The sequence below is a fragment of the Betta splendens genome, chromosome 4 (genome assembly GCF_900634795.4).
Source record: "Betta splendens chromosome 4, fBetSpl5.4, whole genome shotgun sequence".
Classification (NCBI taxonomy): Eukaryota; Metazoa; Chordata; class Actinopteri; order Anabantiformes; family Osphronemidae; genus Betta; species Betta splendens.
In genome coordinates this window covers 30,777,076-30,804,489 of record NC_040884.2, presented here as the reverse complement: position 1 = coordinate 30,804,489, position 27,414 = coordinate 30,777,076, and the positions used below count along the sequence as shown (strand labels likewise).

The following is a 27,414-nucleotide window of genomic DNA, read 5'->3' as shown; positions in this document are numbered from 1 at the left end:
TAATATTACGTGTTTTGGGTAACTTTTAAAAACCTAATTAGATTAATGTAATAATTGCTCTCCATAAAACGTATTGGATTATTGAATTATCATTACTTTACGAATCCCACATCAACCACAACAGGAATTTTAAAAATGCATAGACATAACACTGCACTTTTAATTCATACAAACGTCGGTATTTGCAATTACTGAAGTAACGCCTTAGATGAGTGAAAAAGTCCTTACTTTACGAGTGAAAAATAACAACAATACTAAAATTATTTAGTATTTAGTTAAGCTGAACACTGTATGATTCAAATGTAAACTTACGCATTGACTCGAGGAGCTATTGTCTTCCAAGCAAATTCTTTCTCTTTCGCCGCTGCAGCCGTGTTGCCTATTCTACGGATTATAGACTCGTAGTCGTTATATGCTTGACGTATCATATCCATTTCCGGACGTCTTTTGTTGTCCTGTTGCCATGGTGACTCGTAATATCTTCACTCTATTGATCAGGGCTTTGTATCGTTGCGGTGCACGCGCTTAACTCTGAGTCAGTCAACTCAGAGTTGCTTAAACCAACTCTTTTCAGCTGTTCTGGAACCGAAAACTCCAGGTTTGCAAACTCAGAGTATATCAACTCAGAGTTTCGTTTTAACTCAGAGTTTGTTAAACCTCCTTCTTGAAACGGGCCCCTGTTGCGTTCCACAACATGGTTTGTTTCTGTTTAGTCTGTCGTCCTGTGTTCACGTACAGCATGTATCTGTCAAGTCTGTGGTTAACTCTGTGCTTTGACTCGGTTTCCTGTATAGCGCTGTTGTTCAGTTCATTTCTTTGTGACCTGAACCATCCTGATGCAATGGCCCTTGGAGATTGAGTTGTAGTGTATATTTGCTGTTGCTGTATTTAAATTGTATTTAAATTAGTCATTAGTCATTAGGCAAAAGGCTGTGTCTTCCCTCCACTCTGATCCTGAGACTAATTATTGGGAGAGCTGGCAACACCTTCACACCTTCCAGCATTCACTGTATTGTTTTTCTAATCTTTATAGTCACTGTGAAGGCTTCCAGCATTCAAAATTGGAAACACTAACTGCACTTTTTTTTGTTTGTTCAATATCTTTCAGTGAATAGATATACAGAATAGATATAAAGTTAATGTTTCCAACATTCACTGTATTGTTTTTCCATTCTTTATTATTACTATTATTATTATTATTATTATTATTATTATTATTATTATTATTATTATTATTATTATTATTGAGTTTGATGCAGGAATTCCTATTTTGAAACCTGACTAGATCAAGTCCTTCAACAAAATTCAGAAGAAGGATTCACAGGACTGTAGTCATGTGTGAAACATTTAATAATTTTTATTGAAATCTACTTTAAACTACTTTATTTTTGCACATTCAGCTCTGCAACTTTTTCTTTGCAGATCTGATCAGGTATACATTTAACTCATCATTTACAGTTCTAGCACTTCAAAGTGACCATCTTTTTTAATGCAGTACGGTTGCGTTGCCACTGTGCAATGGGTGCGTCCCCGACTAAGGATTTTTAAATGTAGAGAAGTTCATTTTTAAATAATATAGATTATTATGCGTCTTTGCTTGCTAGTGCACGCTAGTCTTTGTTGTCAATTGCCGAAGCTGCTGATGTTTTTACACAGTTCCCAGTCCCTCCTCCAGCCAATCTAATAAAATAATATAAGTATAATAACATAAAATAGGAATCTATATTTATTTATCAATCTGTGTTAAAAATGTATTTTATCTGTATCTCTGTACTTGTCTTCTGGTGTATTGTTAATAAAGAAAAAATACAAACAAACTGTTTTTTCTTTTCTCTTAATATGAGCGCCAAACGGAATTTAAGTGTTTGTTTGGTTTTTTCGACACAAGGCACAGAGTTGGATTTAAAGCTGTTTTTTCGATTTGGGGACCACAGGATAGCATCTCTGCTTTTTGCAGATGATGTTGTCCTGTTGGCTTTATCCGGCCAGGACCTCCAGCGTGCGCTGGTGCGGTTTGCACCTGAGTGTGAAGCGGTTGGGATGAGAATCAGTTCCTCCAATCTGAGGCCATGGTTCTCAACCGGAAAAAGGTGGTTTGCTCTCCCCAGGTTGGAGAGGAGTTCCTGCCCCAAGTGGAGGAGTTCAAGTATCTTGGGGTCTTGTTCACAAGTAAGGGAAGGGTTAGGGTGAGTTTGACAGACGGATCGGTGCGGCGGCTGCAGTAATGGGGTCGGTGTTTCGGTCCATCGTGGTGAAGAGGGAGCTGAGCAAAAAGGCAAAGCTCTCAATATACCGGTCAATCTACGTTCCAGCCCTCACCAATGGTCATGAGCTCTGGGTCATGACCGAAAGGGCAAGGTCATGGATACCAGCGTCTGAAATGAGCTTCCTCCGTAGGGTGGCTGGGTGCTCCCTTAGAGATAAGGTGAGGAGCTCTGTCACCCGGGAGGAGCTTGGAGTAGAGTCGCTGCTCCTCCACATCGAGAGGAGCCAGTTGAGGTGGCTCGGGCATCTGGTTCAAATGCCTCCTGGACGCCTCCCTTGTGAGGTGTTCTGGGCATGTCTCACCGGTTGGAGACCCAGAGGAAGACCCAGGACACGCTGGAGAGGCTATGTCTCTCGGCTGGCCTGGGAGCACCTTGGGGTTCCACCGGAAGACCTGGAGGAAGTGTCCAGGGAGAGGGAAGTCTGGAACTCTCTGCTCAGTCTGCTGCCCCCGCGACCCGGCCCCGGATAAAGCGGATGAAAATGGATGGATGGAAAAAAGCAGAGAACGAAAAAATAAGTTCACGCGTTATAGCAGCTTTTAGGTTTGTGGAGAACCAAACTCTTAAAATTTATACAGACCGCAATGACCTATAGTTTGCTCTGACTCTGAATGAAATGTAAGAGCCCTAATGACAGATGATGTGTCTAGACAGAGCATAAACAGAAATATATGTGCAAATGCAGGCAACGAGAGAATTGGGGAAGTGGCGTCGCCTCTGAAACAGACAGTGATGTGAACTTGTTCTGCGTCGTAAACACGACATTGAATGTTTGTTCACAGTTGCTAAAGCAAACTTCACATCCCTTCCCCCTACCCCGTATTGGCACAAACACATGTTAACATCTTGTTACCACCCGGTCAAAAGGTGTACTTTAGCTCCGAGACAAAGAAAAAGCTCCATGGGAGATCGGGCAGCGTGATCAGCTGCACCTACGTAGCTGTGGGACGCCAAAACCTTTCACTTGACTTTTTTAAAACGCTCTTCTTATGGTATTTCAAACAAGTCTGGCAGACTACCACTGCTAACTTGTAAAGGACATTATATAATAGAAATAAATAAATTGTATTTAACTCTCTCTATGGTATGCCAGAACGCCAGGACTCAGCAGATCTCCGGCTTGTTTGTTCTGCATATATTGATTCTGCATGAGAAATAAGGACTGTTTTACGCTTATTTAGTTGAAGACAAAACTCAAAAGGAGATCGAACAATTCGCTCAGCTGCTCCTAGTCTGTGGAGCGCTCTCCCAGAGCACACGAGAATGCCACAGACTGTGGATGCTTCGTAAAACTTATTTATTTACCGGAGCTTTCAAAGTTGGAAATATCAAGGATCGCACATATTTATTTGCAACATCTGATTCTCCAGCAGAATCAAAATGTTCAGCTTTTTAAGGAGAAGTGTGCTAGAAACTCATCAACTACTTAGAATTGATATTTTAGTTCTCTGCTTTGAAAATCCTAATGCAGAAGTGCAGTACTTTACCCATGTGAACGTTTTTTGTGATTCCAATCCAATGTAAAGTTGTTGTTTTTTTCAAAGGCTGATCTGAGGACAGCAGCAGGTCCACAGCATGTGGGAGAGGGAGGACAGCATACAATAAGAGTCCGAGTGAGTCCAGCAGATGTTCTGTGGTTCCACATGTTCAGGAGTTTGTGACCCCGACAGGATTGTGGCTAAACACGTCATGTTACTTTTGACCACTGAGGTTGTCAGTGAGGATATGTTGTCAACATATGTGCCTAACATTGATGTGAATGATGCTTTAGTCTCTGACAACTGGAGAGTAGATGCATGGAAATCCATAGAATCAGTGGGTGTAGTGTTAAAGCCGTTTACCTTGATCTCATCATAGCATTTCTACCATGTTAGGTGGTTACAGCTGTGACAGCAGCTGATCACGGCTTCATGAATGGACAATCAGCATCTCTCTAAACATCCTCTGCTACAGCTACTATCTTTATTAGATGTCATTTATCCTGGTGAATAAACAGTTGTGTGTCGATGTGATGTCTTCTGCCTGCAGCATCTGCTCTAACAAAGGCATCATCACGTCGCCTGGGGAAACTGATCTATGGACTAAAGCACCGCCGGGTACTGTGTGCGAAAGGGCTGCTGATTAGCCCCAGTGAGCACAGCTGGATTCTTGTCAGCAATCATGCGGTTCTCTATGGTCTCGTCAGCTAATGGTCATGTTATCATGTAGTGACACATGTGGAGAAGCGATGATGGTGAATATGAAATGTTCCCACCCTGAGGTCGGAGGTCGTTCTGCTGAGGTTTGCTGCTGTCTAAAACAAAGTAAAAGTAGTGAAAATCTTTCCTCACCAGTGACTTTGCATCTACTGTATGTTGTAGTGTATGCTCCAATCTACACATCATAGTTTGAGGCGATGTTTGACTCTAAACTATGGTGTCAAATTAGAGTCAGATTAGATTTGTGCAACTGATCTGTGGGTGTGTAACCAGATGTGTGCGTGCGTAGCCAGATCTGTGCGGGTGTAACCAGATGCGTGCGTGCATAATCAAATCTGTGCGTGTGTAAACCGATCTGTGTGTGCGTAAACCAATCTGTGCATGTGTAAACCGATCTCTGCATGCGTAAATTGATCTATGCGTGCGTAAATCGATCTGTGTGTGCGTAAACCAATCTGTGCGTGCGTAAACCGATCTGTACGTGCGTAAATTGATCTATGCGTGCGTAAATCGATCTGTGTGTGCGTAAACCAATCTGTGCGTGCGTAAACCGATCTGTGTGTGCGTAAACCGATCTGTGCAAGCATAAATCAATCTGTGCGTGCGTAACCAGATTTGTGCTTGTAGACTTAGTGTGGCTATACTTACACTTAAATTTGGCTAAATTGTGGCTAAATTTACAAGTAAAATAATGTGACCTTAATTTGCCTCTACGCTCTGATTGGCTAATGAAACAAGGAAGTTTTAGTACACAGCAACAAGCTAGTCCACTGACTGATGACTTTAATCATATTTAATGACCAAACAGACATAATGGCTCATATTCATGTGTATGAAGTGTTACGTTACTCTCGTGATTTGCGGAGGTGATTCAGTTGCGCAAAAGTTAAACTGGTGTTTCTATTAGACGTTCATGTAACATGTTAGCCAACAGGCTATTAGCAATGCCATGCTATATGATGCAGCTGGAGTTAAGGTGGTTATGTTGTAGTAACGCTACCGTGACTCTGTGTGATCGTTTATTAGACCACAATAAACACGTTTGCTTTAGGTGAGCACTTTTACTTTAACAATGCCTTTAAACAGCCTGATATGTAATGCAGTTGTTAGACAGGCTTGGATTTCAGTGCAGAATCATGGTGCTTCTCGCTGAACAACACCTGTCTACAAGGAGATAGATGCTCAGTGTTGCTGCAATATCTGAGATATTGTGATTGTTTGTTTATTTATTCGTAGCATTCACTTTCGACTGGCAGCTGAGACCTGCACCACTCTGACTCTGCTTTGCTTCACCCAGTTTACTTAGGCACTGATAGCGCCTGCCGACAGGCAACTGGTAAATCGGTAAAGGACAATACACTCCTGATTGTTCACAAAAAACACTTAAACACTTAAACTTATCCGTCTATGAACAGAGAAGTTTAAGCGTTTAACTTGTGTTTTGTGTCGTGTTGATGATGACATGATGAATGCAGCTCATGAAAAACATGAGCTATAACTCTGATGTCTTCAGCCAAAGCAGAAGGAGACATGATTTTGTTGTTGCTCTCACAATATGAAGTTATTGTTTATTAACAAGAGGCTACATTTTCATACTGTAGCTTGTAACACTTTACACGTCTGTTAGCTGTTGTACGTCACACACACAATATACAATCATCATGACAAACCTAGGTGTCTGCATGTGACTCTAGAATAAAAACGCACACTCTAAGTTATAGTTCTGTCTATACTAGTGTCTGGTCCAGTTTTCAGCATGTCAATCATTCTACCATGAACATCTGCAGTAAACACGCATCTTCTGTCTGCTAACCTGAATAATCCTCACAGGTCTTCGCCTCTTCGTTGGACAAGAAAATGTGTTTGTAAAAACCTTTGTAAAAAGGTAAAAATTAGCTGCATAGGTGTGGAAGTCGTGACTGGTTTCAGCTCATTTCTCTTTGTCTGTGTCAGAGACCATGAAGTCCCATCCCTGTCTGTTTGTGGGACTTCCTGCTGTGTGGAGGTGAGCGATGAGCACCGCACTGGGCTTGTAGTCAAAAACCAATAGCAGCAAGACAAATGCGCTGCATGTGAGACATGCATGTAAAGCTAGGCGTGACATGTACGTGGCTAAACAACAAGGCTAATCATAAGGCTAGACATGGCATGAGCAACACTACACAAACGCTTATGGAAGTTTTTGAGACTCCAAAATCCAATTCGCAATACATTTGTCAATTGGCAATTAGAGCCTCAAAATTAAAAAGCGTCATTCAAACTTGATTGGCCGAGGTTAAACTCGTCCTAACCAATCAGAGTTCACTACTGCAACTTCAGCAAACAAACAGAATGGCAGAGGCAGCGTCATACAGTAGCTGCAAAACACCGTTGAGGCTTTTTTTACGAACACAATAGAAATAGCATTCCTCCACGGTCAGACAGGCCTGTGCACTGTGTTTACTACTGTATGCAGAGACTCACTCTAGTGAACAATGGAGATTATATTAAAGCTAACGTCCTACAGTGCAGGACTGGCGAGGCTTGACAGGATTCTATTATAAACTCCACCTGTCAGTACCAAACTGGCAGTGCTTGGCAGGGTATAGGAGAGGAGATGATGTGGAGGCGGAGGAATGAATTAACGGTCACTAAAGCGGGGAGTTACTACTCCTTACCAAGTGTAGGTTACACGCACTCTCACTGGGCTACTACGGCCCCAGTGCAAATGCACACGGCTGCGACTCTGTCGCGCTATTAAAACACAGTTTTACTCCTTAACCTTACATGTCTCCCTGGCTGCACCCACGGACCAGGTAACAGGTAAAAGGGAAGAGGGAGAACCTAAATGCACGACCCACTACTGAAGTAAAGTTAACGTAAAATGATTTATTAACCATACAACACAAAACATAAACTCACTGCACGACTGGACTAAGCTCTAACTAATATGTGAGGACTAAAAATCACTGCTATGCCAGAAAACTAAACACTACTTGAAAAACCTAACACTCCGTTCACTACGGGCAACACTAATACTAGACAGGGAACACACAAGACATAGACACTGGACAACTGAAACTAATCTAAGTGGCGGAGGAAACAAAACAGCGCCTTAAGTGACGTGAAAGGCCAATGAGTAAAATACTACTCATACGGTAAATACATAAAACACCAATGACCATACATTTAAGTAATGAAACTGCCACTTTTAATATTGAATTGCAAAATGTAAAATGCATTTTCAAATTGAACGACAACATTGCATATTGAATTGCCAATTGACAAATGTATTATGAATTGAATTTTGAGTCTGAAAAACTTCCATAGAGGGGAAGGTCCAGGTGTGTGGAATTGTCCTGATTGCAGTGAGTTTACTGGGGTAAAGAGAGGGAGTGGGCGTGGTCCAGAGCAGAAACGTGGTGAGGAGAGAGGGACACAGAATGGCTGGCTACAGTAGCAGAATGATGGACGAATACCAGTAAAAACACCAACAGGAAAGTAAACACCAACAGTAAAAAAAATGTGCAAAAGGAAAAAAACAGTAATAATAGTAAATACCCTACCCTGTACCCTACATATTCACAGTGGCAAACATTGTCATGATGATAGTGGAGACCCGAGACACTGCACAGCAACAAATCGTGACAATTGTAGAGTCTGATGGCTGTGGGGAGTAATGACCTGCGGTAGTGCTCCTTCTTGCACTGTGGGTGTAACAGTCTGGTGATGAAGGAGCTGGCCAGAGCCTCTACAGTGTGGTGCAGTGGGTGGGAGGGGTTATCCGTGATAGATGTCCTTCAGCATGAGACTGTTTAAAAAACTTCTATAGCTGACAGTGGTGGGAGTTGTAATTAAAGCCTGGTGTGTACAAAGTGAACAGAAAGGGGGAGAGCACAATCCCCTGAGGTGCCCCTGTGCTGCAGACTACCACACAGTCTGGAGGCAGCAGAGAGGAAGATGTTGAGGTTCTCCTTAGGAGTGACAAGGTTGGACAGGAAGGAACAAGCTCATCAGAGGGATAGCTCGCATTGCCATTATTAGCAACAAAGTCAGAGATGCTAGACAGAGGAGGGATAGTGAATATATTGGTAGAAGGATGTGGGAGATGGAGATGCCAGGCAAGAGGGCAAGAGGACGACCAAGAAGGAAATATATGGATGTGCTAACATAGGACAGAAAATGCCCAGGATAGTCTAAGGTGGAAAAGGATGATTGGCTGTGGCATCCCCTGATGGAAAAAGCCTTCTTCTTCCGCCTCTCAAGGAGTGCAGACGTGTTTTCTCTCTGCTCCTACTCTACTTTTGCTTGCAGTGTCCTTGTCTTGTCTTTTTTTGAGCATCCTGATCTGCTATTATGGAATACCATTTTTGAACATGGAGCTAATCAACTGGTTACTCAGTGCATTGGACAAAATGTTCTCACAAAGAAAAGAATCTCTGGGAGAACCACTCTGCTAGTGATGTGTCGTTCATGAACGATTCATTCAATATGAACTGATCTTTTTTATGACTCAGGAGGAACAAGTCCTCTCAGTGAACGACTCGTTCAGTATGTGTAGTACCTTCTCTCGCCACATGGCAGCAGCTGCTTAAGCTCAGTCAGCAGGACAGGAAACAGAAATGATTCGTTCAGGACTGACTCAACAGAGCAACGTTCCTCAAGGATTAGTTCTTTTGTCTCGTGGTCACCTGATAGATATATTATTTATTCATGGAATCATAATTAATTAGTGGTCTTTGATTCTTGTAGATGTGTGTAGTTTTATTATGTATATAATGTAAAGTGTGTTTGTAAATAAATACTTGCGAACATTATATCAACATGTTGATTTTGTGGTCCTGTATACTCTGCCACAATCATAAAATATGATAATAATAATATTTAATACTACTACTACTACTACTACTACTACTACTACTACTACTACTAATAATAATAATAATAATAATAATAATAATGTCACGTTTTGGCCAAGATAAATGCACCAATGCACAAGGTAAATATTTTAGGGAACTTATGGTTACTGTTTGCTTTAAAACTCTCACAAATTGTCAAAATAAGTTTTACTTTCACTTTACCAGCCGTCACGTAAATGGCAGTTCGGGCTGCACGGTTTAGTTCATCGTTCTCCTTCATCGTTCACAGCTCAGGCACCAAGTACTACAGTTCTTTTGGGACTTGTTCTTATGGATCGTTCGTTCACTTGTCATGTGACAGCAGAGCCCCGCAGGCTCTGTAGCGAGCAGCAAGCTGTCCAGTTCGTTACTACCGCTACCAAGCGACTGTCGCGCTGTTAAACAACAATGACAGGAAAGATGCAGGACATATGTCACGTTAATGTGGTGCGTATTTGCTAGGTTTTCATATGGTTTGAATTGCTAGTGGTCAGTATATAGTGTTTGAAAACCGCGGGCATTATCGAATGCCCACAGCGCCACCTGCTGTAAATGAACGAAATGAACGACTGACTCTAAATGATTTGTTCACTTTACTGAATGAGACTGAATGAGTCAGTTGAAAAAACGAAACTTCCCATCACGCCACTCTGCCCCTTGGGGACTCTTGCCTCTGGTTACGTGTGGGACGCGTGGGGATTCCTGGTGCCCTGTGTGTCTGGAGCCGCTGTCTATTGCGGGTGCAAAGGATCTATTCATATTTTGGACTTTGATAACAGAGCTACTCATGATTGGCTTTGGTGGTGCCCTGCTTTATCAGAAGATTGGAAAGATTGGAAAATTTGCGGCTGGCTTATTGACGTGTCCACCGGCCGTGGAGCTACAAACGCCGATGGGGGCCATGGTTACTCGGCTGACAGAATTACACCGGAGGATGGCCCGGATTGATGGACTGACAAGTAACATCTTAGCTCGTTCGGATGATATGCATCAGAGGATGACCCGGATGGAGGGACTGACTAATAAGATCTCAGCCAGTTCGGAGGAAGACAAAAGACTGATGGATAACATCTGCAGACAGACTGACCACTTGGTGACAGCCTTTTCTGACAGGCTTGAGAAGATCACGGTCCCACAAGAGGCGATGAAGCCCTGAGTTCTGACCGATTGGAGTATTGATCTAGACAAATTAGTCGTGGATTGTCAAAATGTATTAGAGTTGGCTGTGTGTTATTCTGTCCCTTCTCCCTCACCCCACTCTTCCCGGGTCCAATCTAGCTCACCAGCTGTGCCTCTATCTATCCTCTTTCCCTTGTTGTGGCTCGCTTCAAGGACAACTGTTGGACTGGCATGTAAACATGCCAGGAGGAGGAAGGAGCAACATGGGCCTGTCCTCAGGTGGACCCACCATCCGCAGGGGGAGCTGTAGGGGGCCGGTGCATGGTGAATTGGGCAGCAGTCGAAGACAGGAGCCTCGGCCACCCAATCTCTGGACAACTAATCTGGCCACTGGGACATGGAATATTACTTCACTGGACCTTGTGCAGGAGGGGATCCACTGTTCTGCTTGGGGATTTTAACGCTTACATGAGAAATGAAAGTGACACCTGGAGAGGCGTGATTGGGAGGAATGGCCTCCCGGATCTGAACGCTAGTGTGGACTTCTGTGCTAGGCACAGACTGGCCATAACTAACACCATGTTCGAACATAAGGGTGTCCATCAGTGCACATGGCATCAGGACACCCTAGGCCTGAGGTCAATGATAGACTTTGTAGTTGTGTCACTGACCTTCGGCCATATGTCTTGGACACTCAGGTAAAGAGAAGGGCTGAGCTGTTAACTGATCACCACCTTGTGGTGAGTAGAAACTGCTGGCAGGGAAGGAGGCTGGAATGTAGGGTCTGTTGGGAACGTCTGGCCGAACCCTCTGTAAGAGGGATCTTTAATTCACACCTTTGGGAGAGCTTCAACCAGATTCCGAGGGAGGCTGGAGACATTGAGTCTGAGTGGACCATGTCTTCCACCTCCATTGTCAACGTGGCCGTTCGGAGCTGTGGACGCAAAGTCTCCGGTGCCTGTTTGGTGGTGGCAAACCCCGAAACCAGTGGTGGACGCCGGAGGTAAAGGATGCCATCAAGCTATGGAAAGAGTCCTATGAGGTCTGGGTGACCTGTGGCACTCCTGAGGCAGCTGATGGGTACCGACGGGCCAAACATGCTACAGCCCATGCTGTTGCGGAGGCAAATACACAGGGCTGGGGGGAGTTCAGGGAGGCCATGGAGGAGGACTATCGTTCAGCATCAAAGAGATTCTGGCAAACCGTGTGACGCCTCAGGAGGGGCAAGCAGTTCTCCACCAACTCTGTTTTCAGTGGAGGTGGTCGAGTGTTGACCTAGACTGAGGATATTGGAAGGAGTATTTTGAGGATCTCCTTAATCCCTCCGACACACCTGCTGAGAAAGCAGAGCCAGGGGTCTCAGAGGTGGACTTGCCCATCACCCAGGCTAAGGTCACTGAGGTAGTTCGCAAGCTCCTTGGTTACAGGGCAGCGGGGGTGGATGAGATCCCTCCTGAGTACCTCAAGTCTCTGGATGTTGTGGGGCCGTCTTGGGTGGAACGCCTTTGCAACATTGCGTGGACGATGGGGACAGTTCCCTTGGTTTGGACAACTGGTGTGATTGTCCCTCTTTATAAAAAGGGGGACAGGAGAGTGTGTTCCAACTATAGAGGTATCACGCTTTGGGTCATGACCGAAAGGGCAAGATCACGGATACAAGAGGCCAAAATGAGCTTCCTCCGTAGGGTGGCTGGCCGCTTCCTTAGAGATCAGGAGAGGAGCTCTGTCACCCGGGAGGAGCTCAGAGTAGAGTCGCTGCTCCTCCACATCGAGAGGAGCCAGTTGAGGTGGCTCGGGCATCTGGTTCAGGAGCCTCTTGGACGCCTCCTTGGGGAGACGTTCCTCCGGGCATGTCCCACCGGTAGGAGGCCCCGAGGAAGACCCAGGACACGTTGGAGAGACTATGTCTCTCCGCTGGCCTAGAAATGCCTTGGGGTCCCACCGGAAGAGCTGGAGGAAGTGCCTGGGGGAAGGGAAGTCTGGAACTCTCTGCTCAGACTGCTGCCCCCACAACCCGGCCCCGGATAAGTGGATAAAAATTGCTGGATGGATGGATGGTGATGTAATGATTTTTCTTGGTGTGTCAGCTACTTTGCGTTCTTCTACAGTACTTGTTGGGCCCCTTGGTTCCTTTACCACTCAACATAACAAAACTAATAATAGGCTTCGAAGCTTCTGCAATAAGGACCATAGCTGGGCTCACACAATGTGAACAACCACTAGTTCCCATTTAGTTTGAGGTTTGAAAGCGAAACCATTTAAAGTCTACTTCCTGCCATTAAACTGCTCCAGTGGGTCGGTTACTTAGTACGTAAGCCTCTCCTCTAGCTTTAGCTAATCTACTGCATGCTGTATACCTACGGCAGCCGGTTTCCTCTGTATAATTGAGTTCAGACTCTCAGTACATGATGTGACAAACTTACCCACGGCCCCAGGATGCAGCCCTTCTTCATCCTGGGGATGAACTCTGTGCTGTGGTGTTTGGATGGCCCGTGTTGCATCTCAGCAGGTATTTTGACTTGATATACTGTGTAATTAATCAGCTTCTGTGTTGCTGCTAAGGGCAGATGTCTCTCAAGAGGAAGTGTCCCCCTTTCCCAGTTATCACAGTTTTTGCCTATTGCTTACACACTTTTTTGCAGAATTTGGCCCATTATGTCAAAATTCTACTCACAAACCAATTAGACATCAGAACTTGGGGATTAACAACTCACATCCTTTCCAAAATGAAACACTGCAAACAAAATTTAACAAGCCTTTCTAAGATTGAAATTTTTCACATCACCATCAACACACGGGTGGGCTTTATGGTTATGGATCTTGTTTTCTATTTTATTCTATTTTATTTATCTGGCCACAAGACCTCATCGACATTACAGGTGATGTCCTTGTCCTCTTCCATGTCCAACTCCCCCCTTTCTCTCTGTCCTCCTCTCACTCTACAGTTCCATTCTCGTGTTTACTACTGTGGGGTCAGGTCGAGCCAAGCCTGATCATCAGCTGGTTGCAGCGTGAGTAGGGCTGGAGATGTAGTTTGGCTTTCCTCTTGAGCAGAGCCTGGTCTGGACCGTTCTTCTACTGCGTCCAGCAGATGTTGGCTGTCGAGTAGAAGGAGACCAGGGGGAGAGTGTCGGGAGCTTTTATCCTTTGGGATTGTCCATCCTTCAATATTAATCCAGTCGCCTCAGGTGAAACTGGAAGCTGGTGTCCCAGCATGACCTTAGTTCAGAGAGAAGGCTGCAAAGCATCCTTGGTTCTTGGTAGGCACACGAGGGCCAGCATAGGTTTTACATATGACATATAAATCTGCATTTACAAATTCTTTTTGCATGTTCATGTGATGGTACATGTACATGCTGATCATTGGTTCTCTTGTCTTCTTGCAGTTGTCCCTCTGTGATGGATGAGGTCTTAGACAGCACCAGAGGAGGGTGTACCACTGGTCCCACCATGGATCTGAGATTCAAACAGCTGTCACTTCTGACCCAGGCAGTGTTTGACCTGCTGCTTTTGGCCACACTGGTTCTGCCATCTCGTACAGAGAGTGAGTAACTCTGAACGTCCTTCACAGCTCACATGCTGACTTTCATTACAGCTGCATTCACTTCCTTACATTGACATCACATTATTTCTAATACAGTAAATGCAGGCTTTCAATGAATCACTTTTTGCGCTAGTGTTCCGTGGCCTTCACCGTTTTCACACATCTACACACTGAGTCTGGTAGATGTGCACCTCCTCTTTTCTTCACAATTTTGTCTGATTAGTGCAGTTGTGACCCAATGTTCTGAACCTTGTTTTCATAGACTAGGGACGGTCTGTGGTCACAAAAGCACAACCTAACAATCAGCCCTGACAGAATAAACTCGGCAAGACATAAGAGATTTATTGCCTACATATAATCTAATCATTTAACAAGGCGGTGCTATGGGGTGCCGAATGTTAAAGGGAGCACCTATAACTAGTTTTCTCACATTTAACTAAATGACACAACATGTTTTCTCACATTTAGTTAAATGTGCAAAAGTCTAAATGTAAATGTAAATGTTAAATGTTAAATGTAAATGTTAAATGTAAATGTTAAATGTAAATGTTAAATGTTAAATGTAAATGTTAAATGTTAAATGTTAAATGTTAAATGTAAATGTTAAATGTAAATGTTAAATGATCGCAGAGTGCAATACTAAATATTCATGAATGTGCAAGTAGAATCCACCCCACCCTCAAACAGCGCTGGTCTCAGATCAGAGACGCGAACTTAAGTCCGTTTGAGTCCGCGTCACTGATCTAGGATCATAGAGGATGGAGTCTACTTAAATATTCAGTTCGATCATTTAACATTTACATTTAACATTTACATTTAACATTTACATTTACCTTTAGCATCTACATTTACCATTTACATTTAACATTTACATTTAACATTTACATTTTCATTTAACATTTACATTTAGACTTTTGCACATTTAACTAAATGTGAGAAAACATGTTTTTTCATTTACTTAAATGTGAGAAAACTAGTTATAGGTGCTCCTTTTACATTCGGCACCCCATACAGTGCAGCATAAGAAATGAACTTTTTCTGTTACAGCGGTCAGGGTCCTGTTCCTGGTCAAAAGGTTTACCATCAGTGCTCATAGCTTCATGGGGCAATCAACGCAGTGTACTGTAATTTAGCAGACAGGAACTCACCAGGACGCCCTGTCAGTAGACTGGAAAGCTCAGAACAATTAATTTGCTGCTTCAAGTTGAAAAATCCAATTCAGCTAAGGTGTTTTGCTAAAAAATGCTAAAAGGTCATAGTGATAAACAGTATGTGGTTTATGTTTTACTTCATCCGTTTCCTTTAGCAGTTTAAGATTTTAACCAAAATCTCCCTGCTAATGCAAATATGTCCATTTGAAATCTGAAAAATGTGGTTTTACCCATTTAAAATGCATTTATCACACCCTCAAATGTTCATGTGCTGATGGAGGCGGCCAATTCAATGTGAGGAGGGGTACACCTTGGACAGGTCGCCAGTCCATCACAGGGAAACACAAACAGACAGAAAACTGTTCACACACACTCACTGGCAATCTAGAGTGACCAATGAATCTAAGGCATGTTTTTGGAACGTGGGAGGAAGCTGGACAACACATGGAAAGGCACCTAGCCCGCCCCGGGAACCGAACCCAGGACCTTCTTGAGGTGACATGCTACCCACTGCACCACACTCGATTCAATTTAATTCAATTCAATTCAATTTTATTTATATAGCGCCAAATCACAACAAGGTTATCTCAAGGCAGTTTGCAAGGTAAGGTTTAAGACCAAACACAACTAAACCCAACAAATCCCATATACAGCAAGCCTTTAATTACAATTTGACAGCAACAGTGGGGGGGAAAAACTCCCTCTCTAATGAGGAAGAAACCTCCAGCGGAACTAGCCTGGATGTGGGCGGCCATCTGCCTTGACCAGCTGGGGTGAGGGGATGGACAGAGAAATAAGCACTACAACAAGCAACAACAGAGCACAGGCAGGGTGGTTGGACCAGGGAATGGACACAGGTAGGATGGTTGGATCCACAGCTGCCTTTCACAGACACATAGCTCTGAGTCTGATGATACCAATAGGTTAGGACAGAGTGGGGGAGAGAGAGAGGGAGTGGGATAGCAGCCCAACTACTGGAGAGGAAAAGACAAAGTTAGTTAAACATGAAACAATGATGGGGGGTGTTTAGACAGAAGAGGTAGAAAGAAACAGAGGAGCTCAGTGTATAAATGAAGTCCCCCAGCAGTCTATGTCTATTGCAGCTTAACTAACAGATGGTTCCTGTGACTAACAATCACAGCCTGTGTCCTGAACCATCACCCTAACTATAAGCTTAATCAAAAAGGCAGGATTTAAGTGTGATCTTAAAGGTGGAGTGTTTCAGCTTCTCGAACCTGAAGAGGGAGCTGGTTCCAGAGGAGAGGAGCTTGTAGCTATAGTAAAAGCTCTGCCTCCCATTCTACATTTAAAGACTCTAGGAACCACAAGTAGTCCAGCGGTCTGAGAATGCACTATTCTGCTGGGAGCATAAGGAACTATGAAGTCTTTAAGATAAGTTGCTTTTATTGGCAACAGCTCTCACAATATTAATATCTTCGGTCTTTATTATTAGTGGGAGAGCTGGCAACAGTTCTTACACTCTTACAATGCTTCCAGCAATCAGTTTTGTTTTTGGAATCTTTATAGTAAGTGGGAGAGCTCTCACACTATTGATATCTTCCAATTTCTTTATTAGTGGGAGAGCTGGCAACAACTTTTTGAGTTATAGCAGTTTAAGCATAGGGTGGCTTTCAAGGAATTCTCAGGTTTTCCATTAGTGTGTATTGTGTGAACTAGAGTGCGTGATGTCACAGCTAGAATGTGAGGACACGTTTTTTTAAGACAGAACGTTTCTCTTTAACACGTCACAGCCACAGTTTTCAATCTCTGAACATACTTTTTCACTAAGTCGTAGTCATACGGGTAAGCCCTTACACCTCTACTTTAGTCTGTAGCTGCCTGAAAGTGCAGAGAGTTCCAGAAATGACTGAGACGATTCCTATCTGTGTCATGTTTATGCAATCACATGATAATTTGTATTTGTATTTCCCAGATAAATTGAGTTATACGCTTAAGGTATTACTATATTAGTAATCCATATCATAGATGAAGACATTTTAGAAAGTTTCGTTTTTTTCAGTAGTATGTATATTGCTCCTCTTAGCAGTGCTTTAAAGGTCCCTACACATGCAAAATTCACTTTTTTGACATTCTGGTACATTTAAATGACTCCCTGGTTCACATTAGGACACTCCTGGTGTCTCAGAAGTACATTCCCTACTTATATCACATTTTGGGACATTATCCAATCCGGTTCAAGAACGAGCAGTTTCAAATTTCCCAGACTGTTTACGTATCCAGTCTTTAGACCACTCATAGAACCAGCTCCAGCCCCGCCCAGATAAACCTGGACATGGAAATTTACCTGCAACATTGCGTTTCAGTCACTCACTGTGACACAAACTGTCATGGGACCAATAGGGTTCAAAAACTGCTCTGTTGTTGGTTGTTCCAGCCAGCATCGCAGCCTTTTCATTTAACCAGCGGAGCAAGAAAGGAGAACTTTATGGATTCATTTTATTATAAATGGATTGGTGCCGGCACTGCTGCCTAAATGCTTGTTCGTGTGTGGACACCATTTCACCTCCGACTGCTTTGAAAACGAAGTTATATTTATTACTGGGCTTGAAGTTGAAGAAGGGCTCTGTTCCTACAAGACGTGATCCACTTGCATTCCAGCTATCAAAACGTAAGGAGGTTGCTTCTCAAACTGACATGCCACTGCAGGCTGTGGGCACACGGCTACCTTGTAGAAGAGTTGTTGGTCACCTCAGTAGCAAAGGTATGTAAATTTAACAGCAGTATTATAATTTGTTGGCCAAAAAGCAGTTTTATTTGACAGACATTTTGGATTTCACATTTCAGTAGTTGTAGTTGAAGTATTCATAATCTGATCTACATTATTGTCTATATATTTACTCTGTATGCAGTAGGTAAACTTATTTTGATATTTTTGTTTACTTTGTAATTCCCATGGTATGGTGCAGATTATGTGGAAAACCTGATGGAAACCATCAATAAAGTCCGTCTGGACCCAGGTTGTCATATCGAGGACCTTATGAACACCCCTGTCCCACTGATTGTCTGAGCAGACATTGAGCAGCCTGACAGAAAGGAGGTCAGTACAGTAATGCCATGCCAAGATCTAACAAACCATCACTATAAAAGCTTTAAAAGGTCCCCAGGGAGGCGTCCAGGAGACATCCGAACCAGATGCCTGAGCCACCTCAACTAGCTCCTCTCGATGTAGAGGAGCAGCGACTTTACTCCGAGCTCCTCTCGGTTGACAGAGCTCCTCACCTTATAGAAGGCATGTCGAAGGGGTTGAGGAGATCCTCAAAGTACTCCTTCCACCATCCAATAACATCCCCAGTTGACAGCTCCCCACCTCCACTGAAAACAGAGTTGGTAAAAGACTGTTTCCCCCTCCTGAGGCGCCGAACGGTTTGCCAGAATCTCTTTGAGGCCGAGCGATAGTCCTCCTCTCCTCCTTATGTTTGAACATGGTGTTTGTTATGGCCAAACTATGCCTAGCACAGAAGTCCAATAACATATACCATTCGGGTTCAGATCAGGGAGGCCATTCCTCCATATCACGCCTCTCCAGGTATCACTGTCGTTGCCCACGTGGGCATTGAAATCCCCCAGAAGAACAATGGGGTCCCCAGTTGGAGCGCTTTCCAACGCTCCCTCCAGGGACCCCAAGAAGGCCGGGTACTCCACACTACCGTTTGGCCCGTAAGCACAAACAACAGTGAGTGACCTATCCCCCACCCGAAGGCGCAGGGAAGCGACCCTCCCGTCCACCGGGGAAAACTCCAACACATGGCGGCTAAGCTGGGGAGCTATGAGTGAGCCCACACCAGCCCGCCACCTCTCGCCGCAGGCAACTCCAGAGTAGAAGAGGGTCCAGCCCCTCTCAAGGAGTTGGGTTCCAGAGCCCAGGCTGTGTGTGGAGGTGAGCCTGACTATTTCTAGCCAGTACCGCTCGACCTCCTGCACAAGCTCAGGCTCCTTCCCCCCCAGTGACGTAACATTCCATGTACCAATAGCCAGATTGGTTATCCAGGGATTGAGTGGCCTAGGCTCCCGCCTTCGACTGCTGCCCAATCCACTATACACCGGCCCCCTACCGTTCCTCCTGCGGATGGTGGGTCCACCTGAGGGCGGTCCCATGTTGCTTCTTCGGGCTGTGCCACGGGGCCTGGCCACCAGGCGCTTGCATGCAAGCCCCAACCCCGGCCCTGGCTCCAGGGTGGGGCCCCAGCTGCACCATACCGGGCGCCGTCTCGGTCCAACTATTCTATTCTCTATATTTTCTAGAGTAGTGTCACGGAAAACAGCTGCATCCTCCATTTGTACAGCTGCTGCACTCCTTTCAATCAAAATGTCTTCCAAAATGGGATGAGCACAACAAAGATCCTCACATCTCCCCAGCTAACTGCCCATGACTGTACCATGTCTGCTCCAGAAACTGTACTTTCAACTAACCGTGAATCCTACCCATTCATTCTGCAGTCTGCACATTGAACTGTGAAGGTAACTTATCCAGCATTATAGTGCTGAGGCATTGGTTGACAATAAAGTTGGCTTTGACTATTGCTGTTTCACTGAACTCTTTTTTTCTGAGGGGAAGAAATACAAATCTTTTATAATATTTCAGGTTTTATTGAGGTATTGCCACAAAAACAATAATTTAGGTATTTCACAGGTGGTCTAAGTCCAACATAGGTGCCTTGTCCCTCAGGAAACACTGCCCTGATCCACAAGACCAGGGAAGATGTGATGACAATTTGGAGTCTTCAACCTAGAAGTCCCCAGCACAGCTGACAAACAGACAAATACGGCAAAATATAAGCTGCAGCTAAATACCCCATTATGGAGAAATTATTTTGACACAGCAGCATCACAAGAAAGAAAAAAACGTGTAAAAATGAGTTTGTTTTAGTTCATCGAGCTATGCTCCCAAACAAGCTGGTCATGTTAGGAATATTCTGTTTTATTAATTCAGGCTGCATATTGGCAACCATTACTATTAGCATTAGCAGCCACTAATCAAGTTGCATATTATATAAATCAATAAATAAAATTTAATGTGAAATTGACAGTTAGACATACCTTGCACCAGTTGAAGTGTAACCACTTTAACAGCCTCCCATTTAACTTCAGAGTCAGATTTTGGATCAAACATATGGTTGAACTCCACTGCGGGATGAGGTAGCCAGTTTCGCTGTTACAATGGATTCAGTGACCGTGACTTTTGATCCTCGTGGCAGATCATGGCTATGCGCTTCCTCAAAGGGGTGTGGCGATCAACTTTGCTTGCGACACACCCCTAAAACAGAGCATTGTGGACGAGAGCTTAAAACACACATGTTCAGACAGGCCGAGTGGGCGATCGACAAAGCTTTTTGGCATGAAAAGTTACAGACACCTTATTGAGACATCAAGGTCCAATTTTTGGCATTATTAAGTGTGGAAAAAAGCATGTGCATAGACCTTTAAGTCATTGAGCCACAGGATATCTAAGGTGAATAAGAAGATAGTTAAAGAGCTTTCTCCAGATGAAGAGAAAGACCTTTTCTAAATACTCATTTTAACAAATTGTAGCAGGGCTATTCCTGTCCTGAACCGCTAAGGCTTATGGGTAAAGTAACCATAAAGTAACCATTGTTGTAGTGTTATAGTTAAAGTCAGGATTTAAGTAATGTTATAACTTTGGTGAAATTAATATAGCATTTTGTTCATGTGTATGTGTTTTTTGTTCTTTTTTTGCATGCTGCACCCTGAGAGCGGAGAGTGTGCGTGTGAGTGACCCTCAGGGCACAGTGATCCATCCATCCATTTTCCAAGCCGCTTATTCCCTAATGCGGGGTCACAGGGGTGCTGGAGGCGAGAGTCAGGGTACACACTGGACGGGTCGCCAGTCCATCGCAGGGCAACACAGAGACAGACAACCATGCACACACACACACACACACCCTCACACTGGCAATGGAGAGAGTCCAGACAACCTAATGCACGCCTTTGGATTGTGGGAGGAAGCCGGAGAACCGGGGGGGAGCCCACGCAAACACAGTGAGAACATGCAAATTCCACACAGAAAGGCACCAGGATTCCGGGAATCGAACCCAGAACCTTCTTGCTGTGAGGCAACCCACCGCAACACCATGCCGCCTGGGCACAGTGATATATGTGTGAAAAATAAATGAGATTTGCACTCTACTGACAGAGTGTTGAAAAAAAGACAATTTCTTGTTGTGTCCAGAAGTACCGTTCTGATGTTTACTTTTTTTAAACAAATACATGAACGTCCCAACAGTCTCAAAGGTGTAAACCGAAGGCGTATGTCAACGTTTTAGTATGAAATCATTTATCAATCATATTTATAAGCAAGATGAAAAGCTAAAGAGCCATAAGTAAAATGATTGGGCCAAAGAGCTATAAGTAAAATGACAAAACTAAAGAGCCATCTAAGCGTCTAATAGTATCAAGATACTTCAAGTAGTTTCATTGAAGAAACACTGATTTATACAACAGAATTTAAGGCGCAAACATGAAGAGTCTAATGCGAAAGTCATGTACCAATCATTGCCATGGTCACTCCTTCTCACACCAGTTTCTGTTAGGGTGCATTACCCATAATGCACTGCATTTTGAATTTGCATATAATGCTGAATGCTGTAATATTGACTTTGCTCCTCAAGAAAAGCTTAAGCATTTTGAAGAATAGCTAAAAGTGGCTTTACAAATAAAGTATAGGTGAATTGTTTTATCTAAAAAAGAACAAAAATCAGTCATCAGAAAATGTAACATTGGTAAGATCAAACACCACATACCACCACATTACCACCACCATAATGTCATAAAACAATGCAAAAATGCAGTTATCACACATTGTAGCTTACAAAAGTGGACTCGCAAAAACATTAAAACTTCAACGTCAATCGTTGGAAGGGTCACTCAATTTCACACAAGTTTCTGTTAGGGTGCCACAATTATTCACAATTTAATAACCATAATGCATTGCGATCTAATTTGCAATACTCTTAATGACTTAATATTGACTTTATTTCTCAAGAAACAACAATTTAACAACTTTTAAAGAATAGTTGAAAGTGGTTGATACAAAAGGGCACACTTTTGGATATATGGATATATTTATATAAGTTAAAGGGGCATAGGTTAAGAGGCTTTTTTCTGGATTAGTAAGTAATTTAGTAAATGTGTAATAGTATTAACATACAGTAACCAAGATAAGGGCAACTAAACAAAAAGCTAAATGTTGCAACCCTTTGAAAGTTACAGCTCTGACGTAAATGTTGTAAAAAAAAAAAAAAAGCTTGTAAGGCAAACTCATAAATAAATTCTCGCAAGGATAACTCATTCACACACTGTTAGGGTCAATTACCCACAAGACATTGCACATTTCTACATTCATTTCTAGCTTAAAGTACTAGTTAGATGCAGACGAAGATTAAAAGTACAATACAGTAAATGCTGGAAGCACTGTGATTAGGAACTTTATGATCCCACATTAGGGAAATTAGTCTCTGCAAGTTGTTTGCAATTTGATTGCAAGTTGTGTTGTTTGAAGTAAAAATTTTCTTTTGTTTCATATTTTCAGTGTGTCATGGTCAAAGCTTTTAGCAAAAGCACCATTTTGATGATGGTGCTGCTGTTTAGTCCTGTGTGTTGACTGTTTTGAAAATGTGGAGTTTTAGTTCACAGATACATCAAAGCAATCAAGAAAAACTGTAATAGTTAGGAACAGATGGTTTCTGTTTGGTCACCAAAGCTAAAACAATGGCGTATAGACTGCTCAAAAGACATCCATGGTAAAATGTTTTGATCCAATAAGAACGGGTTTACACATTTAGAAGACATGTCTTCTGCTCTGATTAAATAGTTATGATGAAAACTGAATGGAACTTGCTGCTCAAACTGCTCAAAGCAATCAAGAAAAGAGAGGTTCTTTTTACCAGGAGATGCATGGGGCAGCACTGTTTTTGTTCAGTGCTGTGAAGAGGTGTGTCTATAGATACTGACTCCTTTTGAAGGAGAACATTGTTATTGTTACAGTATTTGGCTATTGTTTACACACTTTTTGCAAAATTTGGCCCATTATGTCAAAAGACTATAGACAAGCCAATTAGACAACTTGAAGATTAACAACTCACATCTTTAGCAAAATGAAACACTGTAATCAAAACTAAACCCTCCTTTCTAAAAATGCAAATTTTGCAAAAAAGAACCTTACACACAAGTGCCATTTGCTTTTTTATTTTTACAGTTTTATTGGTCACTTTGACACAGTCGTCCAATGAAACATCACATTCTCTTAACAGTTCACACACAGGTCTACACAGTGCCACACAATGCCAAAATGACACACTTTGTTTGCAAAAGGCCCTATCCGTGTCAAAACATTTGAAATATGTAGCAAAAACTCATTTTGCCTTGAAAAAATACAACTATGTACAACCATGTATAAAAAATATATAAAAAATAAATCTTGCCCGTTTGACTCTCTCTCTCTGTCCTCCTCTCACTGCAACTCTTGTAGCCTTCATGTTTGCATAGGTTCTCAAAATGTCTTACCTGGGGCCTATTTGTAGTGCTGAGGCTCAGACTGATTGGTGTTCTGTTTTTTGTGCAGGTGCTTTCAGATGTGTATGTGAGTGACTACAACTGTCAGATGAACATTGCTTTTTGAGTGTTTTTCCAATGACAACAGGTTTTGAAGAAAATGCCTAATGTAAGACATGTAGTGTTTCGCAATGTGTTACAGAATTCAAGTACAAACTTGAAAATGTGTTTAAGTTATGGTTACACTTTGTTTAACACTGTGCTACAGGAAGTTTAAGTATTGAGGCTTTGGGCTAAGCATTTCCTTTTAGTGTGTAAGCAATAGGCAAAAACTGTATTGCAGAGATACAAGACACAGGTTCATCCCCCATGGTAGTTCCCTCTCATCTTTTTCTTCTTGTCTCTCTTCTTAGGTATGCCCAGCTTCATCAAATCCCCTGACGATCAGATAGGGATTTCTGGAGGAGTAGCATCGTTTGTATGCCAGGCAGTAGGTGAGCCCAAACCTCGTATCACCTGGATGAAGAAGGGGAAAAAAGTCAGCTCCCAGCGCTTTGAGGTGAGTCTGAGGTGTCAGCTATGTCACACTGTCACTGCTCATTAGCTCTTTGCTGCTGTTTAACTGAGTAAACGCAGTAAAACTAAAACGATTATGCCTGACGCTGCCATGTTAGCCCAGGAACAAACAGGCCAGCAACTGAGATGAACGGCCAAGCAGAGGGAGTTGTGGATGAGTGGGCCACAACACTTTTCACATGCTGAGAGATGAGAACAACAAAGCACAACAAGCCAACAACTTTGTTTTACTTGCACAAGGGGAGGCCGCCTGAGGTCTTAGCATTGTAAGCGCTTCACCCAGGTACTGTGAAAACTACAATGGTCTTCCCTTAGTGCAGGCTTTTTATTAACATGTGACACGCCTTGAAGTTGCATGATATGGGTACGTGGTATGGTTGCTATGAATACATGAAAATCATACTGCAGAGAAGGAAATTCCATATAAGGGTAAAAAACTTGATTGGTTTGTACAAGCATAGGCGTAAAGCATCATGAACTGTTTAACCCTAAGACTGCTGACCTTTTTCTGGCCTTTCAGTTATCCCAGCAGAAGTCAGCGGGCCCCCACCACTTCCTGTCTCCATGTTTGTATGCAGGGTGCAGCTTCAGCAAAGTATAACATGTTCCTGTTTCTGACAGGAATAAAACATTGAACACATATATCCTTTATAATAACAATAAGTATAAAACATTAAATCAGCCTTGTGAGTGACGTAACATCATAATAGGAAAATCATAAATCAGTCAGTAAATCTTATATACTCTAACATTTCCCCCTGTTTGTCATTATAAGGATTTACTATGAAGAATCAACATTACATCATTTAGTTTCCTATTTTCAATGTATGCCATCATTACACAGCATCCTCATACTGATAAAACTGGAGGGCAACCTTGTCGTAATCAAAAAACAGTTCATCATCCTGTTTAATCACAGTGGGGTCAGAAGCCTGTAGTAACAGGTTATCTTCCGTACCATAGCTCATAGGCATGGAATCACGCATGTCATTAAGGGGGAAAAAAAAGTATCACAATCAAAGGAATCAGTAGTTTTCAATAGCAAGGTAAACTATGCCGGTATCACATCTACTGTGAGTAGTTCTAGTCTCAACTGGTTCTGCAATAAAGGTATGGTCAGACACTCTCACAGGAGTGCAACGTCCAGACCACTTGTGAGGTAACATATGCTCTGGAACCACGAAGCCACCAACCTCCCTCTACCATAATAGTGACAATGGCCATTTTATGATGAGGTTGGATGGTCACACAACATAACGAGTCTTAAGAATTAAGAGAATCAAGAATGCCTTTATTAGTCCCACAGCGGGGAAATTCCCATCAGCAGCCAGGTTACCCGGCACTAGTCCGACAGTGGAAGCAAATTGCAGTACAAACGCACACACATACAGTATCACACAGTACAAGTGGAAACCTTGCTGGAATTTTTTCTTGGATTCATCAGGACAGATAGATAAGGTCGGAGAGCAGACAGTGAGACTGTAAGGAGGGGAGGGGGGGGGTGTATCTGAATCAGTGTAATGAAGTGTTGTTTATAGAAGTATGACCGAGGCCGACCAAGATGTTTACAGGTCAGCCCAACAGTTGTCCTTGAAGGGAGTCACAATAAGGGGAAGAGGATAGATAGAGGCACAGCTGGTGAGCTAGATTGGACCCGGGAAGGGAGGGGTGAGGGAGAAGGGACAGAGTAATACACAGCCAAAATTAATACATTTTAACAATCCATGACTGATTTGTCTAGATCAATACTCCAATGGGTCAGAACTCAGGGCTTCTTCGCCTCTTGTGGGACCATGGGTCACCCGTGACATCTCCTCAAGCCTGTCAGACAAGGCTGTCACCATATTCACCAAGTGTTCAGTCTGTCTGCAGATGTTATCCCTCTGTCTCTTGTCTTCCTCCGTACGGGCTGAGATCTTATTAGTCAGTCCTGTGATCCGGGCATCCGAACGGGCTGAGATGTTACAGATCAGTCCTTCAATCCGGGCAATTCTCTGGTGTAATTCCGTCAGCCGAGTAACCATGGCCCCCGTCGGCGTTTGCAGCTCCACAGCCGGTGGACACGCCAATGAGCCGGCCACAGATTTTCCAATCTTTCCAATCTTCCGATAAAGCAGGGCACCACCAAAGCCAATCATGAGTAGCCCAGTTATCAAAGTCCAAAATATGAATAGATCCTCTGCATCCTCGATGGACAGAGGCTCCAGACACAGGGGGCACCAGGAATCCCACGCGTCCCGCACGTAGCCGGAGACAAAAGTCCCCAAGGGGCAGAGTGGTTCTCCCGGAGATTCTTTCCTTTGTGAAAACATTTTGTCCAATGCGCTGAGTAACCAGTTGATTAGCTCCATAATGTTATTCCAGAATAGCAGATCAGGGTGCTCAGAAAAAGACAAGACAAGGACACTGCAAGCAAAAGCAGAGTGGGAGCAGAGAGAAAACACGTCTGCACTCCTCGAGAGGCGGAAGTAGAAAAAGAAAGTCTGAGAGTCGTCCTACTCTAGTGGCGTTGTTTGTATGTTGGTGTTCAATACAATACGGGAAACAATGCGGTGATTAGTTGGATTGAGTGGCAAAGCGCCATTTGGGATTGCTACTCTCTGGAGGATGGGTTCCCCACAAAAATTGAGATTGAGTTTTGTGACTGGCACATCGAAACAAGATGTATTTCTGAAATCAGAAACTTTGAGATTGCCCTGAAGAAACATGATTTGAAGATCTTTGGACGTTTTTGGTGGTAGAAATTACTCTTCTTGTTTTTGGCCTTGCACAGGATGAAATAAAAACAAACACCCCTATGATAGTCCATTGGGGTCGCATAAAGAGTTGGATGTGAGGAAGAATGTGGCATGTATGAAAATACATTACACTATACAACAGTTAGACTTAGTATAGGATTTGGCTAAAACTTTGACATTTAATTCAATAAAGTCTATGTAAAGGAACTGGAATGGATGCTTTGCCTCTGGGAATTGCCCTCTTTTTTTCACATTATGTTTATGTCAAACAAGCCTTTCGAACATTTGTTGAATAGTCATTAAATCCATGAGCATAAAAATGCTGTTCCACCACCTTTACCATTCCTCCCATTGAGACATGGCATGGCTTCCAGCATTCACTGTATTTTTCTAATCTTCATCATAGTTCTTCTGT

The 27,414-nt window shown here is 43.1% G+C and overlaps 1 protein-coding gene across 7 annotated transcripts in view; it reads left to right on the top strand.

Moving 5' to 3' along the window:
* The window catches only part of ptprfa (protein tyrosine phosphatase receptor type Fa), a 209,463-nt gene that overhangs the window by 19,008 nt on the left and 163,041 nt on the right, over positions 1-27,414 (top strand). For all 7 annotated transcript variants that reach the window (XR_008694380.1, XM_041070385.2, XM_041070384.2 and 4 more), the window contains exons 2-3: positions 13,848-14,005; positions 24,099-24,244. Coding sequence is in view for 6 of the 7 variants with exons in the window: in XM_041070385.2 (XP_040926319.1) it covers positions 13,861-14,005; positions 24,099-24,244 (291 nt within the window). In the remaining variant the exon portion in view is untranslated. The remainder of the gene's footprint in view (positions 1-13,847; positions 14,006-24,098; positions 24,245-27,414) is intronic.